At 41.9% G+C, this 17,272-nt stretch overlaps 1 protein-coding gene across 3 annotated transcripts; it reads right to left on the reverse strand.

The window, feature by feature from the left end:
* Positions 1–794: 794 nt before the first annotated feature.
* LOC123054603 (ABC transporter C family member 2) lies at positions 795–13,544 on the reverse strand. Of its 3 annotated transcripts, none has more exons than XM_044478405.1 (29): positions 13,282–13,544; positions 11,963–12,350; positions 11,381–11,562; positions 11,247–11,286; positions 10,747–10,906; positions 10,513–10,627; positions 10,351–10,431; positions 10,224–10,248; positions 10,039–10,095; positions 9,805–9,870; positions 9,595–9,669; positions 8,915–9,022; positions 8,648–8,782; positions 7,946–8,052; positions 7,763–7,856; positions 7,325–7,492; positions 6,911–7,051; positions 6,376–6,582; positions 6,194–6,292; positions 5,870–6,022; positions 4,926–5,320; positions 4,466–4,646; positions 4,044–4,367; positions 3,201–3,957; positions 2,906–3,027; positions 2,332–2,577; positions 1,816–1,917; positions 1,320–1,641; positions 795–1,207 (listed from the first exon to the last, which is right to left on the reverse strand). In XM_044478405.1, exons 2-29 carry the CDS (start codon positions 12,293–12,295, stop codon positions 1,113–1,115), a joined length of 4,890 nt encoding a protein of 1,629 aa, XP_044334340.1. In that variant the 5' UTR covers positions 12,296–12,350; positions 13,282–13,544; the 3' UTR covers positions 795–1,112. The 3 variants fall into 3 exon arrangements, with proteins under 3 accessions (XP_044334340.1, XP_044334342.1, XP_044334341.1); XM_044478407.1 differs by lacking the exon at positions 13,282–13,544 and adding an exon at positions 13,065–13,081; XM_044478406.1 differs by lacking the exon at positions 13,282–13,544 and adding an exon at positions 12,914–12,933.
* Between the last annotated feature and the right edge of the window lie 3,728 nt (positions 13,545–17,272).

The raw sequence follows: 17,272 nt of genomic DNA on the forward strand, positions 1-17,272 counted from the left end.
TAAATTCACTTGTTGTTATAAAGTTTGTCCAAGGGCAAAAGAAAGATAGGCATATTTATGCTTCATTAGTCAAAGCGATTAGATATCTCTTATCTCTCCGTAAAAATTGTATTACTCATGTAAACCGTACTCAAAATCAGGTTAGCGATAATCTAGCAAACTTTGCTCGTACAGAGCGAAGAACCATGACTTGGATTGGCTCTGGACCCTCGAGTGTGCTTGAGCTAGTTACCGCTTATTGTAATTCTTTGTTGGCTTGAGTAATACAATATTTCCACCTGCAAAAAAAATATTTCTAAACATAGTACAGACGTAGACGCTCATATATACGCGCATACACTCATTCCTATTCATTCCCATGTACACACGCACACCCTACCCCTATGAGCACCTCCAAAAGACTGAACCGGCATATAATCTTGATATTGACAACCGAGAGACTGAGCCCGCATATAATCCTAAGATTGGCTCATCGAAAAAAAGAAAAAGAAAACTTAAGATTGACGAGCCTCGTAGTCGACGAAAACGTCTCCTCCCACTAAACACACATCGCCGGAAATCCTGAAATAAGTTCAGAAATAAATGCGAGCACCAGGATTTGAACCATGATGAGCTGAAGATTTCACTGTACATCTAACCATCCAATCACATGTTGGTTCGTAGCCAATCCGAACAACTACACAGGCCACCGAGGAAATGCCCGTTCTGTGACTAGAATCTCAAACTCGATATTCCCAGACAGAGAAACGTGTTACTTATCAAACAAAAAAAGACCGGACATAACCATCAGGACATAAAGAATCCACATACACTTGCTTTGAACAATATTATTAAAATTTCAGGTATGCTGATTACCGAGACTGTCCACAAGAAATGTAAACCATGCGGACGACATTACAAGACTGCTACTGCTACAAAATCGCCTTCAGATAGGCGTCAAGACGGCGTTTCTACTGACTCCCGACTTGCACGTCAATGCACTGGCGGTAAAATGTACAAAAATGTACTACAAGACTGTAGAAATTAAACCGTGCGTGATTAATGCACACCCCCAAACTACTCCACGATGCGGTTCCAGGGATTCAGTAGCGCAGCAACGCAGTGTTCTACACCTAAATTTGATCCCAGTCAATAGACCCGTGGTTTTCAAAACTGTAACCAGGTTGCCGTAGACGGTTGCGACCCAGTTTGCTCATCGTGGCGAGGCCTGAAAGCAACACGTAACAGATTTTTAGCACGGGGGCGGATTACTAGGGATGCAGCTGAATACCGAAGGGAAAGTGTGAAAGCATGTCAGAAAGTGAAACTAAAGCAGTTACCTTCGATGACTTTGTAAAGTGACGACCACCACCTATCAGATGGAACCTGATACTCGGTGAGTGACTCCTCGATTTCGGTATTGTGCTTCCCTTCAAGGACGCCCTGCAGGGTGATTACTGCGTCCTTTGTTTTCCTGAGGATGTTGTTTCCCTCAGCAACCTCCAACGAGAGAAGGTCGCTGTGGGACGACGCGAGGCTAGCAGCAAGCGCAAACTGGGCAGCAACAGCCCATCGGTTCGAAGCGGCCCATTTCCTCTGAATATCTTGCAACTTACTTTCTTCCTTTCGCAGCCTCTCTTCACCATTGCCAAGCACAAGAGACTGTTCGATTTTCACAGAAAAAATGGATCAAAATACATATCAATGTTCGCACTGAAAGTAGGCCAACTATGTGTACTTGAGCCAAGTTAATGGCGATAGGCATTATTAGCTCTATTCTATGAAGTGCATATGACAAGATTATAGAAAATAAACATGGTAGCAGCTGCACATTACCTTGAGATATTCTGCATTGCTAGGCCCTGTGCTCTGAACCATCTTGGAGAAAGCACCATCCTCATTGCTCAGAAGATTCTCGGGGGTGTCAAATTCCGAAATCTGAAACAAAGTATTACTTTAAACTAAGTTTGGGGTACCAAGAGTTGTGCAGTTGGGGAAAACAGAATAAACCAAGTGATTGAACATAAAAATTACTATAAACTTCTTCAGGTGGAATGCGCAGATCTACTTACAACAATCTATTTCACAGCTGTAAAAAAGTAAGTCGATAACACAGCCTTGGACTCTTGTTAGAATCCAAAAAACACCCAAAAACCGTCCACACTAAGCTAGTAAATCCCAGCTTTGACCAGCTCGAAATAAACAGTACTACTCATTACTTTGGAAAATCAGTGCATGACATGAATATACTAGCATGCCAATTCAAATGAGACGCATGTCCAGAAGTGAAAGAACAAAAGATGTAGACACATGCCCAAGAATGAAAGATCAAAGCTCTAATCAGTATCATACCTTCCCAGAACTTAGAATAAGCAACCTGTCACAGTCGATGACAGTGTTCAAGCGGTGAGCGATTATAAGCATTGTACAACTCTTGAATTCTTCTCTGATTGTCTTCTGTATAAGAGCATCAGTTCGAACATCAACTGCTGCTGTTGCCTCATCAAGAACAAGTATCTTCGCTCTTCGTAGCAATGCACGCGCTAGACTCAGCAGCTGCCGCTGTCCAACGCTAAAATTTTCACCGGCCTCAGAAACCTGTTAACAGAGTGAGTGAGTGATGTTCAGCGAGAACTTTCCATATGATTATTCTCAAAAGAACAAGGGAGCTACTGTAAAGGTGAGGGACCAAAGTTTGGTTATTCGGCGGTAAATTCTCTACTATGTCAAAAACAGCAGTAGTCTATTGTTTAGCAACCCCTTTCTAACATTCTAAAAAAACTCCTAGAACTACATAGATTGGCAAATGCTTACCAGTTCCATGTGCTACAGTTAGTTTGGCAGAACAAACTGATAAATTTGTTCGAGAACTTATCGTTTATCAAAAGAACAGGATAAGATAAATAAAGGTAAACATGCAGCTTACCTCAGCATCTAGCCCTAGAGCATTCCTCCTTATGACATCTTTTAGATGAGCCCTTTCAAGAGCCTCCCATAGATCCGCATCATTATGCTCGCTGAAAGGATCCAGATTAAATCGAATAGTACCTGGATAGCCATACATAAAACAACCATTGAAGCAATAATTGAAGTCGTTGGAAGAATAAACTATGAGCCACATATTTGGATTTCTGTATATAACTATTGTACTAATTTACATAAAGCATCCGTTAAAAAAATCACATCAAGCACACATGAAGATCTTATGTATAGTAACAAACCTGAAAACAGGACCGGTGCCTGTGGTATTATTCCTAACACTTTCCGCAGATCCCAAATTCCGAACTTAGAAGTGTCACAATCATCAATCAATATTCTCCCTCGCTCGAGCTCCACAATACGGAACAAAGCATTAAGCATGCTAGATTTACCAGCACCTGTTCTGCCAACTATTCCTACCTTCTCACTTCCATTAATAATGAATGATATTCCATGAAGAACAGGAGGAAGTTCTGGTCGGTACCGAAGCACAACATCTTCAAACTTGATGATACCAGATGATGGCCAACCAGGAGGTGGCCTGTTATCCTCAATGACAGGAGGAGCCTCAGAAGGCAACTCAATGTATGTCCCCACACGTTCAACAGCATTCATGCTGTTTTCAGCAAGACTAGCAAGACGAAGAACAGCTGTGAGCAGATTGGTGATATTGAGGGTATAGGTAAGAAGAAGACCCATCGTGGAAGCAAAGGCCTTCTGATTCTCTGCTCGCTGGTTTTGCATGACAGCAAATGTTGCCGTGAACCATATCATGATGCCACCCAATGTTTCCAGCCGGATGGCTAGCCACCTATTTGAACTCATGTTCACGAGTGTGAACCTGATGTTGTTGTCCATTGATTTCCCATTGATGTTTGACATTCTATCATAGGCTTTGTAGGCACGGATTGTGGACAGACCATTTAATGCCTCTGAAAACTGAGCATACACAGGAGACCTAGTAATAGAATCCATGCGCTTTACCTCACGTGATGTGGCCTGAGAAAACAAGGTTATAAAGTGTCAAGAAGGTACATGTGAAAGCAAAATTACAGTTGTTTAGTAGTCATCTCGCATGAAATTACCTGGTAATAAAGGTAGGCTGCATAAAATAAAATCAGAAGTGGCATGATAGCCCAAAGAGACATAGTGCTGACAACACCGATGAGAACAAATGTTGAGAGCAACTGAGATATTTGTGCCATAAACATGTTGACGAAGACAGCAAGATTCCTGTCAATGTCACCCAAATCCTTCGAAAATCTGTTGATGATCCGTCCAAGTGGATTGGTGTGAAAAAATACCATGGGAGCTCTTAATATAGACCGGAGCATGTAGTCATGCAACCTCTTGGCAGCTCGAAGACTTGACGTGATCAGCCAGTAAGAATTCGTGAGAGTGACTAGAACCTGAACCAAGATTTTGTCAATTTGTCAGCTTGCATGTGATCAATCAGACACACACACCAAAAGAAAGTGGGAAAAGAAAAGGTAATGAGTGTAAGTACCTGCCCAAAAGAAAGAATGCCATAGATTAAGTTGTAGTAACCAGGGCCATGGATATTCAGAGAACCCTCATCAGTCCAAATGCTCAACCATGTGCTACTTGAAATTCGTAGAGTTTCAGTCAGTGTATAGCACAAGAAGAGGACGGACACTGCCCAAATACCTCCCATTGCATTTTTGTAGCTGCAAAATAAACATAGTAAGTATATTTTCTAGGGCTTTATGATCCATTAAGTCTTATAGAATATTTAAAGCTAAAAGACACTAAAAATCTAATTGATATCCATATATGGATAAAGATAATTTAAAAAGCACCAAGCTTTAGGCAACATAGAGAATGCTAACATAGATATATATGCACAATCATCAGCCTACTTTACACCTTTTTTCTACATTGCATTATACATCAAATATGAGATATATTATACATCAAATATGATATTGCACGGTAGTAGCTTTTACCGTGAAAGGACCTTCGTACTGACAACTCCAGTTTCACGTTCCTCTTGCTTAATAAGAACAGATTTTCCCTGCTTTGTTTTACTCGAACTATCCTGGCTCTTTTGCAGACCACCATCAGCTATTACTACGTCACCATTTTCAGTGTGCTTTATGTCATCCTGTGACTTGTTTTCGTCTTGTTTCTCTTCTGTTTGTTCCTCCATCTTTCCAGCATTTTCCATAAGTTTTTTGAACTGCTCCCCAGTATTACTAAGTTCATCAAATGTACCCTCCTCTTTAACTACTCCATCATGGATTAGCAGTATTTTATCCACATATGGCAGAAAATGCAGCTGATTAGTAACGAGGACCCGAGTTTTGTGCCGTAGCTCTTCTTTGATACATTTATCAAATACCTGCATTCATAAAGGGTAATTAAATAAGATTATGTAGTAGTATTAACACTGAGAAAAGGCCATGGATGAATATATCCACAAGCACCAAAACATGGCTCTGATACATGCCTAAACAATGCCACAAAACCTCCCTGATGGTTTTATTTATTTTTCATATCCAAAATCTGGAATAAATTAGGGTAAGTTGTCCAACATTCTTCTCTCTTTCAAGAATTAAGTTCTATACACTATAAAGTGGGGAGTTCAAAGAACTACATGAATAGTGTATCAATTACATATTATCAAGCGAGGATGTTATATCTTGTATATCTGTTGAAATCAAGTTAAATTTGCACAGCATTGCACATGTCTTGAACTGTTTCTGAAGGAAGAATGTCAATGTTTAAAACGCTCAATAGTGTCTTTCTGCCACCTAGGTATGAAGAGATCACGACAAAAGGATGACTAATATCAACCAAACAAACACCATCACCAACTCCTAATCATCGAGTCTGAGTACGGAAAGATTAAAAAATAGAAAGCATCACAAAGGAAGCAAGACGAATGCACCTGTCGACCAACATGGGCATCTAATGCACTCAGTGGATCATCAAATAGGTAAACATCTGAATCAGAATAAACAGCTCTTGCCATTGAAACTCTTTGTTTTTGCCCCCCACTAATATTCACTCCCCTTTCTCCAATCTCTGTGAGATCGCCACCCTGAAACAAGGACAAGAAAATCCATTCTTTGTCAGTTGGTAGGTGAAAGAAACAAAGCAGACTGTACAAAGGCACAACTTGAATATAACCAGCTCAACTAAAAAACTAGAAACTTGTTCTCTAGCAAGGTCACTTCGTCAAATAACAGCATATTTGGACATTGGAACTTACTGGGAGTAGGTCAAGGTCATGTCGTAATGCAGTAGAATCTATTGCTCTCCCGTAGCGCGAAGGTTGGAATGGAGACCCAAACAATATGTTATCCCGGACCTGTAGATATCACAGATATTTCTCCGTACAGTCATAAAGGGTTCAATTAGCAGAATGATAGCAATAAAGATATTGTATCTTACGGTAGCATTGAAGATCCATGAAACTTGAGGAACATATGCCACTGAACCACGAATGACCACCGAGGTATCTGATCCTGATACTGGTGCTATTTCACCAAGCATTGCAGAAATAAGAGAAGTCTTCCCCTCCCCAGTGCTTCCTACTATTGCAACTAAACTGCCGACAGGCACGTCCAGATTGACATTTGATAGTGTTGGTCGCTCAGCCTGCCAATGTTTGAAAATTTAGTTCTCAAGGAACGTCATAAAATAAGAGAACTGGCAAAATGGAAATATCTTCATATCACAACTAATGGGGAATGGCACCCTCAAGATAACCACCAATTCATTATGAACTAAAACACATCTTCGCCTATTCATTAATTAGCTGCTCTTTTGCAGTTGTCATTCCCATTAACAAAGCATGCTAGGCTGCTAGATTATGACTACTATTCGAGTGTCTGTTTGCCAATAAATAATATCTAGGCCACAGAATCAGAAGATTAGTGTTTAATGTAAAGCTGCATGTGCAATAGTAAAAAAGAACTTCATATACCTGCAACTCCCATGAAAAGTTTCCATTCTTGATAGAAATGGCTGGAAGCTCAGGATCAATAGGTGGATTTGGCATAAGTATTCTCTCATCAGCCAAGAGGAGATCTTCCAGTCGTTTCAACGAAACCTTACAGTTAACAACCTGTTGAATTCAAAAGAAGAACGAGTAGTAAGGCAACCACACAAAAGAATTGCTGAGGAAAGAAAAATAGGAAACCAAGTCGAGACATCATTTGTTTACAATAAAAATGCTAACTACAGAAATTAGCCAACTATGTCTGCCACAGGCAAGTGAAATTTCAGATTGAAGGAATAGAAAAATCATCAATGCATAATAATCCAAAGATACTTGTTAACTTGTTAGTATTCTTGCAAAATAACTTCATGAAAACAAGAATCGCATCCTTTTGCTCACCTGAGTTATCAGATTTGGCAGCATAAAAAGTGGGAACCTTAACACTGCAAATAGTGAAAGAGAGGTAAACGCCTTTGCTGCCGTCAGCTCACCCCCCAACAGAGAGTAAACGCCAAATGAAACCACCGTGACAACGACAGGAATACTGTTGAGGATAAAGCTATTCAGCTGCAACAAGCAAGGAAAAGGGTAACAGGCAAAGATTAGTTAATGTAAAAACTCTCAGTTCTATTTTGAAGTCAAGTAACAGCCCTAATTTAAAGTAAATCCCATAGGATTAAGAACCACCAATAGAGTTGGTGCTATAGCACGGAACTCCGATTCTCATATGGCAACAAAAAAGTCCATGTGACAACCAACATAAAAAAGAACAGACGAATACACCACACAATGAAGCTTGAAATAACTGAACCTTATGCAAGTAAAAGAGGAACATACCGCGGCCAGCAATTGAGCACTGCGAAACCAGGAAAGCTCATCGTCACGGATGTCCTGCACCTTTGACTGGAAACTTTGCTCCCAAGCATAACATCTAAACAGGGAAACAGTTGGGACAGTTTATACCAAAATACATTATACAAGTATTACTACTGATGAAAGTGTAAGTAGATGTAAGCATACTTGACTGTATCCATCGCAGCTAATATTTCATTCATGAGACTGATTCGTTTGTCAGTCCTTTGCAACCCTTCTTTGGTAAGCTTTTGCATTTTACCTATGATAACTGTCTGATAAAATGAATACAAAAAAAATCAGCCAAAACAGCCAATGCTGAAAGCATAAAATGTGTATTTTAAATTGAAAAAAGAGTAAAACTACTGTAATTTAACAGAGATATGTCATTCTTATGAATAAAATATGCTAATGATATCCAACTGCCAACTATCCAATCGGCATTATTGGCTTAAAGGGAAAAATATAAGCAGTAAAATGGACTGAACCATGATTAAGGATTTCAATTGTGACACCAAGTGAGATAACTACTTGTCTACTTCAACCACTGCCCCTTCTGGATATTAGCTATTGCAGTTTTGGTCAACTAAAATCTACATATTGCGATAAATAGATAGGAAAAACATAACCAGGAGTTTCTGGGAGGAACTCAGTAGGTTCACAGTTACATGATCACATGAAGGCTCTAATATGAACTCTAGGCTATGCACAAGAATCTATATATGAAAAACATCTTTCTAACACATGTAGCAGCCAATGCCAACATCAATCACAATTAGTAATGATTGGGACTAGGACAGAGGGCATAGACACAATTCAAGATGCAACACAAGAGTTTTCATAATTGCAAGTGCTTAAAGAGAGATATACCTGAATAGGGATCAAAAGAGCCAACATGAGGGCACCGAGAAGTGCTGCAGGACCTAGTTGCGCATATAGCAGGACCATGGCAATAACAATGCGAAAAGGAGCAGACCATAGACTGTGAAGTTGCTGGCATACTTGCTGCAAATTTAAGGATAAAATTGTAAGTGTGCAAAGTGAGACAAATTACCCGCATGTACGGTATGTAATGTACGCACTACATTTCTCCCTCCTCTCTAACATAGAAACAATAACTGAGTCTTAACGACATACCTGAAGGGACTCCGCATCGGTTGAAATCAAATTTGTAATCCTCCCAGAAGCAAACTTCTTACGACTATCATTGGTCAATCGCAAGGACTTGCGGAAAACAGCAGCAATCTGTGGGCCAACAAAAAACCACAAACTTTTCTAAAAATGATGAAGTGATTCCTGAAACATTGGGGGTGGTCCATATGTCTAGTGTGTTCTTTGGACTTGTTCTCTGAGTCTGTAATATAAATTATAATTTCTTGTGACTGAAAGGAAGTGCTCTTGCCAGCTTCTCCGACAGAAGTAACATTTGTCTATACCTAAAAGTAGTGTAACAAAAATTTAAGGTAGAAATTAGAAGTTTGGAACAGGGTCTCTATTGTTGCACACTAAATATATTATAATCCTTTGCTGTAAGTACTAAATTTTATTAGTGCATGACAACTAACCATGTGTTTTTTAGGGCAGCTGAGACAGGTTATCTAGTTTATATGAGGAAAAGTAAACTAGTAAGTCACGAGGTAAGACATGTGCGTGTTGCACGAATCAGGAGGTGCAGGCCCCATATCGGTCGTAAGTAGAAATGAGAGTGACAACGAAACAAAGTGGGACCAGGGATTCTGTGGTTGCATATTGACTCTCTTAACAGAAAGCTAAAAAGCATGTGATGCACTTTTTAGGCTTTGATATATAACACTTACCAATGTAGACCTCAATCTGAAACCGGTCCGCATGACATTCTGAAAGTACTGTGCTTCAGCAAGAACTCCCAGTGACTGGAGAATGGTACAGAAAGTTAACAAGGATAAAGGGTTTTTTAAATCCCAAGCAGCATTGCTTACGAGTTCAAGTATGCGTCATTAGCAAAGAAATATAATGTACAGCATGCAAGAGATGAAAATAGTCCATACCACTCCAGCAAAGATTGAGAAAGCGTAGATGTACCCATTCCAAGAAGGATCACCTTTTTGCATAGACTGCCAAAAAACACCAAACTTTTAGTGGTACACAGAACTAACAATATGCAAGGTTTCTCAGTGTGTTCAAAATCACTGTTGTAGTTTGAGTATGATGAAAATAAATAACTAATAAAACAGAGCATTTTGCCATTGTGACTCTGAAATTTCATGAAAGGAGAAGCATACCTCTAACAAGAGGCTCAATACAGTTGGGCCAACAAATTGAGAAGCATCATTGCCAATCTACAAATTTGGGAGGGGAGATGATTACCAGATTAACACAAATTAATTGTGATCAAATCGGACTACCATAAAGACTGAACTGAAAGACAGATCTTCTAAATTAACAGCCTAGATATTTATACACACACCTTAAAAAATCCTCCTAGCCAGAACCTTGAAAGTTACGAAAAATACCGAATGTTAGCACAAACCAAATAGCAAGTAGCCGCACCGTGGAGATTTTGAGAAATATAGGTTCCATATGTACAAATTTACCTTCCACCGAGGCTACTATGGAGAGCTCGTAGCAGCCAAGGTTTGGGTTTTTGAAGTTCTTTGTTCCAGCATTCCTGAAATCTGAGACAAGATCCCAATGTATAATTAGCGTGTACAAATATCCTCATTTCAGTCAAAACTCAAAACTGTGGTAGAACATACCGGTTATACAATGTTTCAGTCTCATCCCAATCATCTAGTTTCCAAATATCACTATCAGTGATAGGCCTTTTGTATCCTTGTTGCATTAGAGGGGTCATCCATGAAAAGAATATCCCTATGAAAAAGCAGCAACAAGGCAAGTAGATTTACATCAATAAACTTCTAGAGGTCATGAGAGTAGAGAAGGGTATTATGTGAGTATCTGATACTGTGCAATGATTTATATCTACTCACTCGAAAAGATATTGGCATGCCTTTCAGGGCAAATCTGCTCTCCTCCTGGAAGAGGTTCATAATCAGTATTGTCATCAAGCAACTCGCTCCTGATTGGAGTATAACCCGGGTAGGGATCCAAGCTAGGCAGATACACCACCATGAGAATTCCAAAAACGCACTGCAGAAAAATGTGTTCAGTATACAGCAGAGGTCTTGGGAATTCGATTATTGTTACTATTCGAAATGTAGGGCATATTTTTTACTGAGTATGAATATACCAGGATTTTTTTGTAAAATATTGTATGATTTTTTACCATTAATTTCTTGTAAAATATTTTGTTAATGGTTACAAAAACACAATCATAAGAAAGTGCTTCCCAAGAAAAAATAAACGGTAGTATCAAATTGTGTACCATAATGCATATTTTCATGGATTAACTGTTGGTCAAAACTTGAATTTGGGCAGTTAAAATAAAGCCTTTCATGAAGGAATGGAGATAGACAAAAAAGAGGCAAACCTGACATATTATCTCGCTGCAGTATAGGTAGAATATTGAACTGCATAATAAGCAAAATAAAGAAGTTAGCCTACATATACAGAGCTCTAAACAGGGTAGCTCTACCATCCAATAAGTTTCATTAAGTACTATACCTTGAACTATAGTACTGCCTCACTGGAAGCACAACATTGAACATAGCAGCTTTCCCAACCAATACGTATATTACCACAAACCGAATGTACCATCTAAATTCAGTGATGTAAATTTTTGTCTCCAGCAAAATCATTGTAAGCATACAGCACCAGGCAGCAATCTCGATGACCAAGGAAGTAACCTGTAGACAAGTAGAGCTTCAAGTGACTGAAAAGGCTAAAGGGAACAAGTACTTGGTAGAAGTAAAGGTCTGAAACAAGTGCATATAACGCCACTGACAAACTATTGTCAAAGCTAAAGTCTAGGTAATTGGTTATATGCTCCTTCAGATTTTCTCTGCATACTAGGTGGCATGTAACTATACCCCCATAACAGTTTGCTGTAGCGAAATAAAATCAGTCATAGTCACTCGTGAGTGAGATGCATACCAAATATAATATTTATTCACTGCATAACTACAGGTAGCCCTAGAATCTATTGCTACACAGTTCCCGGGAAATATACTCGTAAAGCAGGAATAGCATACCAGCATACTACAAATCAAGCCAAGATTTGACAACGACGATATGAAGCGTTCTCACCTCAAATGGAGCAAGGCCAGACTGGCCATCCAAGTTCATGATGGAGGTACCGGTGGCGATCTTGTACAGCGGCTCCGCTATGCAGTACACCACAAGCAGGCCAAGCAGATAGTTGTAGTACGGCGAGCGTATCTTGTACCGCTGCACCTTGTAGTCTTTGGTCGTCCTCCATATCCGATAGAAGCAAACGCCAAAAAGTGCGAGGTACGAGATGCACACCACCAAGGTGTCAATGCCACAGGGTGTGTATGCGCCAAATGCACTCTCCATAGCGCGAGACCACGCCCCATCCTTCACGGGCTGACAGTACCACTCCAGTGGTTCGAACCCCATCTCGACGCCTCCCTCTTAGCAATCCCCCCAGTCCTCGCTCAGTTCTGATCTTCCCCTGAATTCAAGAAACAAAAACAATGAAACCAGAGATGATTCAGTAAATAACCTGCAGTATACTTCAAACTTATGTATACCAAATAAAATGGCCAACGACCAACAAAGATTTCGGTGCCAACCAACCAATCAACCACTGTAATGTTTGCAACATCAATGTGCCCACAAAGTTGTGCACTAACTAATCAGTAAACGGGTAGCAGAGTCTTTGGTAGCTAACCAATAAATGCACTCGCAGGTTGCATCATCAGTATACACACAAATACCTTCACTCACTAAATGGTCACCGAGTACTGTAGCAGCTAATCAATCTATCACATACAGATTCGTTGCACACAGATTAAGCATAATCCTCGCTAAATCTCTACCCATTGACCCGAGCATGAAGCACAAGGCATGTCGGGCACGATCGACTCCACGGGCACAAACAGGATTTTAAGCACCAAAAAGGCTAAAATAAACACAGAGGAGAAATCAAATCGCAGAAACTTCTGACAATATGCTTTCATCTCTTGAATCCATCGGTACGCAGTCAAGCAGAGTACAAAGATGGTTGGAACATGCCTACTGCGAGTTAAATAGGAATAGATGAAGAAAAAAGGTTCATCATCCCGAGAGAATACATGCCCAGCCGGTCCAAAACTCCCAGGAATTCCCGCGAACCTTTGCAGCTTTACGCAGTAATAACCAATAACCAAAGGCTTAGAAAGGGAACCTTTCTGCGGCAGACGGCGCCGAGTTATCCTCTTCTCCGTCTGCCCGGGGAGAGGAGACGAAGGAGAGCCACCCAAAAGGCCCGAGGGGCTACGCGACAAGGCACCCAATCCAAATCAGGAGCGCCCACGCCCCCGGAAAAACCTCAGAAAAATCCAACCGGGAAACTCATCGCGCCGAGATCAGTCGCGGAAGAGCGGGACGGCGGCGGAGCTCACCTCGCGGGGGCGGGATCAGGCGGAGAGGCGGCGGCGGCGCACGCGAAGAAGAAGCACCTGCATCTCTCGCGCGGTCTGCAGCAGGTCGCGGGCGGGGCTCTCTCTCTCTCTCTCTGTCTCGTTGGGAGGTGGGAGGGAGGATGGGGAGAGGGAGGAAGGGATTATTTATGGGTTTGGATTCGGGCGATTGCCATGGTAGGGGGTTAAAAGCCAGATGGGAAGCTGCACTCACTCTTTTTTCTTTTCCTTTTGGGAGGAAGGAGCAGTTAGGAGTACTTGTTCTGATTTTCTTTCTATTTTTCTCTCAACGCCCTTTTTTTTTGCATCGACTCGACGCCTTTTTTGAGGTGGTAGAATATGTTGCACGGTCCCGCTTTGTCCTTTTTGTGATTTTCTACGCATATAATCCGGCGCTGTGTAGGGTAGGCCAGCGTGACACGTGATCCCTAGAGACCGAGCCACCAGTGAATGAACGAAACGACCGAACATGGCAAAAGGGAGAAGGGTACTGGTAATGTGCTGCTGTAGCAACTGCCGCGTCTCTCGAATTCAGGTCAGATTTGCGTTCCGTTTTGACCAACGTCCCTGCAAATGTCACCACATAAAATGCAGGGAATTGAGATGGCGTCCCTTTTCCACGTAACCTTATATTCAGGCAAAAAAACTGTACTTGCAGCTGTGGTCTACTGGTACGAGTACTACTTGTGTGGAATCTTTTTTGCTGCGAACCAACAAACTGTGGAATCCAAGCGGCACTTGGCCGTGCATTCCACTGATTTTTTTTAAGCAGAGCGCTTCCTAATCCCAGGCGGCTAACAAAAGCTCCCTTTCCCCATGATTTTAAATTATATAAGCATGATAATCTGACCGGATTTGGTGTCCGCTGTGCTGTGAGGTTTGGTGAGGCACGAGGAGGAGGACGTCACCGCTGACGGCCCACCGGGAGGAGAGAGAGGACGGGCAAGTCAAAACGAAAGATCCCAAGGTCCTACTGCTCGATTCGATTCGCGCCTCGCTGTCGGAGCTGAATCGGTCCGATGCCAACAACAGTGACACACAGTGAGATTGTAGGGTGTGTTTGGATTACAACCGATTACCAATCATGCCCAGAAAAATGTTGGCAAGCACATAAACATGTGTTGGCAATTAGGGTTGACGCCAAAATCTCTGGTTGTGCCCACAGGCGCCATTTCCAAATCAAGCCAACGCAAGGGCTGGTCGATGGTCCTGGACCGCACATCTCTCCAGTTCCCTCATCTTTCTTTTAGGTGGTACATACCTCTCTTTTTTGGGCTCAACTAACCGGCACGTGCATGCAGCCAGAGCTACTACGGCCTACAAATCATTTTCTCTTTCACCGCATTCCTATCTAACTTTGATTACATACCGTATGCTCCCTCTTATACATATTATTTGTCGCTTCATCGGATGCATTTAGACAGCGAGTAGCAACTGTAGGTAGCGTGTCTGATATATTTGAGGCTAACATCATGATAAAAGATCGATTAGAAAAATTGAGAACTTATTACCCCCAAACAAATCATTCAAGTTTTTCATGGTCTTCAATCTTATTGCTGGCTTTATCATGGAAAATGAAACAGAACCAGATCACAAACACTAGCCAATCCAAATTATATATCAGTTGGTTAAAAATGAAAAGGGTTATTTTGTACTAATCTAAACAACAATTAAAATAAAAATAACAGTAAGGGGGAAATATGGAAGGAGCTCTAGAGACAAAAGGGGGAGTAACCCACTTCCCTCACACCAAAAAAAAGTCTAATTACATCAATCGGGAGTTTGATCTTCTTTCAAAAAATTGGTTGGGCTAGCTGGGGCTCAAACCACACCCATACTTTTTTTTCAGAAGAAAGGACCCAATGATTCCAAGGTCAAAAAGAAAGATCCAAAAGTCCCATTGTTTGATTCGCACCTCGTTGTCGTAGTTGAATCATGACGATGCAAAAGACTATACAGTATACAGTGACACCCAATGGAGTCTAGTTGTGTTTATTTTCTCGTTGAGAGATGAGTGTAATGTGTTTTTCATTGAAAACCCCACCAAAATGATTAACCAAAGTCCAACATTGAAGAGCATGCCTAAATTATAAAAATTAAATGCATCTAAATCATTGGGGAGTAGTTCGTCTTCTACCTTCGGAACAAGCTAATGTCATTCTCGTTCTACGTCATGAGCAGGGCTAACTTGTTGCCTATGAGTGGTAAGTCATCAAGGCTATGGTACATCCAACTCAACGCCCTGGAGAAGTCATTGCTAGAGTGGTGAAGGGTACAAGCGCCAACCACGCATAGGTGGCACAATGAACCTACTCATATACTTCCTCTCTGGTGTTCATCAACTTTATAAGAGCAATCACCACTAAAATGGGACCTGGGCTGGAGAAAGAAAAAACCTAGGCTAAGGTACACCCAAACCGTCGTCCCAAATGAGTGTCGAAGATAAACCCCACAAGCTCCGCAAGGATGGAGCCGAGATCGAGGGGAATTTATTGCAAACATCAACACCTACATCCAAACATGACGGGAGGAGACACAAACCCAACCCTAAGCTATTGACCACACAATGATCAAGGTCTAGAGATTCTCCTCCCACTGCCACCATCGCAACAAACAACGAAGGTGAAGGAAATTGTGGGTTCGTCGATGGCTGGAAGAAGGAAGCGGTCACCATCCCCATCTCCTTTCTCTAGATCAATGAAATGTGCTTTTGTGTTTTTATGTGGTTTTGCGGCCTGTAATTGAGTATAGTGTGTAATGCCGAGTTGCAAAAAAAAGTATCGTATAATATATAATGCCTTCAGGGCATCCTGTCGGAGTATATTCGACTATCCAATAACTCATCACTCTACACACCAGGGTACAAATATTCCATAAAAATGATGGTCAATTCCAAGACCATAATACCCCGAGAAAAAACATGAATACATGTTAGACACAACACACTATAAAGTGGGTAGCATGGTGGCATATTTTCTTCTTTCACAAGTACACACTTTTTTCGATAAAGGACATTTCATTGAATTGATATATCGATGTGATACAACCGCATCAGAAGAATATCCAGCCTCTGCATAGCACGATGCACATAGCCAACAAGTCCACCACGACTAAAATTATCGACAACAAAAATAAATCAATCCGGCCTAGGGGGAGTAGATCCTACCCGAAGAATACACCGATATCCATGGAGAGAGAAAATCTCCCTGGCTGTATACTTCAGTCATGTAGACACGATGATAAAAGGGTCTCTGTCCTCCGGAATCTGCAGGATAGATACGGAGCCATCGCGTGCATGCATGAGTAACCTTCTAGTCAAGGTTGTGGGTTGTTGTCCTACGAATGGCCCTCGTTAGCGAGTCCTCGTGAGTGGCTGCTGAACCATCAGCACCGACGAAGTGACGACTGTTGCGTCTCAGCGATGAGAGGGTGAAGTCGGGAGTAGCAAGAGTCCAGGTGCCCTGAGTGGCGGAGTTGGCGGGTGCGATGAAGGTGAAGAAGACGCAAGGGGCCGCACCTCAACCTCTGTGCCCTCAAACGAAGGAGACGATGTGGGCGGCGTCGAAGCCCTGGACGCCATCGCCCCTCCCAGTGTTGACGGGAGTAGAGGAAAAAGCATGCAGCTCCGCCATCGCCGACTCACAGTTCGCCCGAACCGACAGGGAGAAATCACTCCATGCCGAGCGAATGAAGCGCGCGAGGGTGATTGCGGATGGGTCGGCGATGGCGACGGCAATAAAGCGCCCGAAGAGGCCGCTGTAGATCCCCCTCCCCCTCCCCGAGCCTAGGCCCCACTTGGGGGTGACGTAACCGGCGGCGTGCTTGTGGAATAAAAGGAGGGGCAATTGGACTTCTATTCTCAATGACCAAAAAAGTTGCTCGTAGGGGTAGGATTGCGAGTGTGTAATGACACGGGTGCATGCGTGTGCTAGTCGTGAACGGCTCTGTGTTGTGTTTCTAAAAAAACTATAGT

Source organism: Triticum aestivum, chromosome 2D, assembly GCF_018294505.1.
Source record: "Triticum aestivum cultivar Chinese Spring chromosome 2D, IWGSC CS RefSeq v2.1, whole genome shotgun sequence".
NCBI lineage: Eukaryota > Viridiplantae > Streptophyta > Magnoliopsida > Poales > Poaceae > Triticum > Triticum aestivum.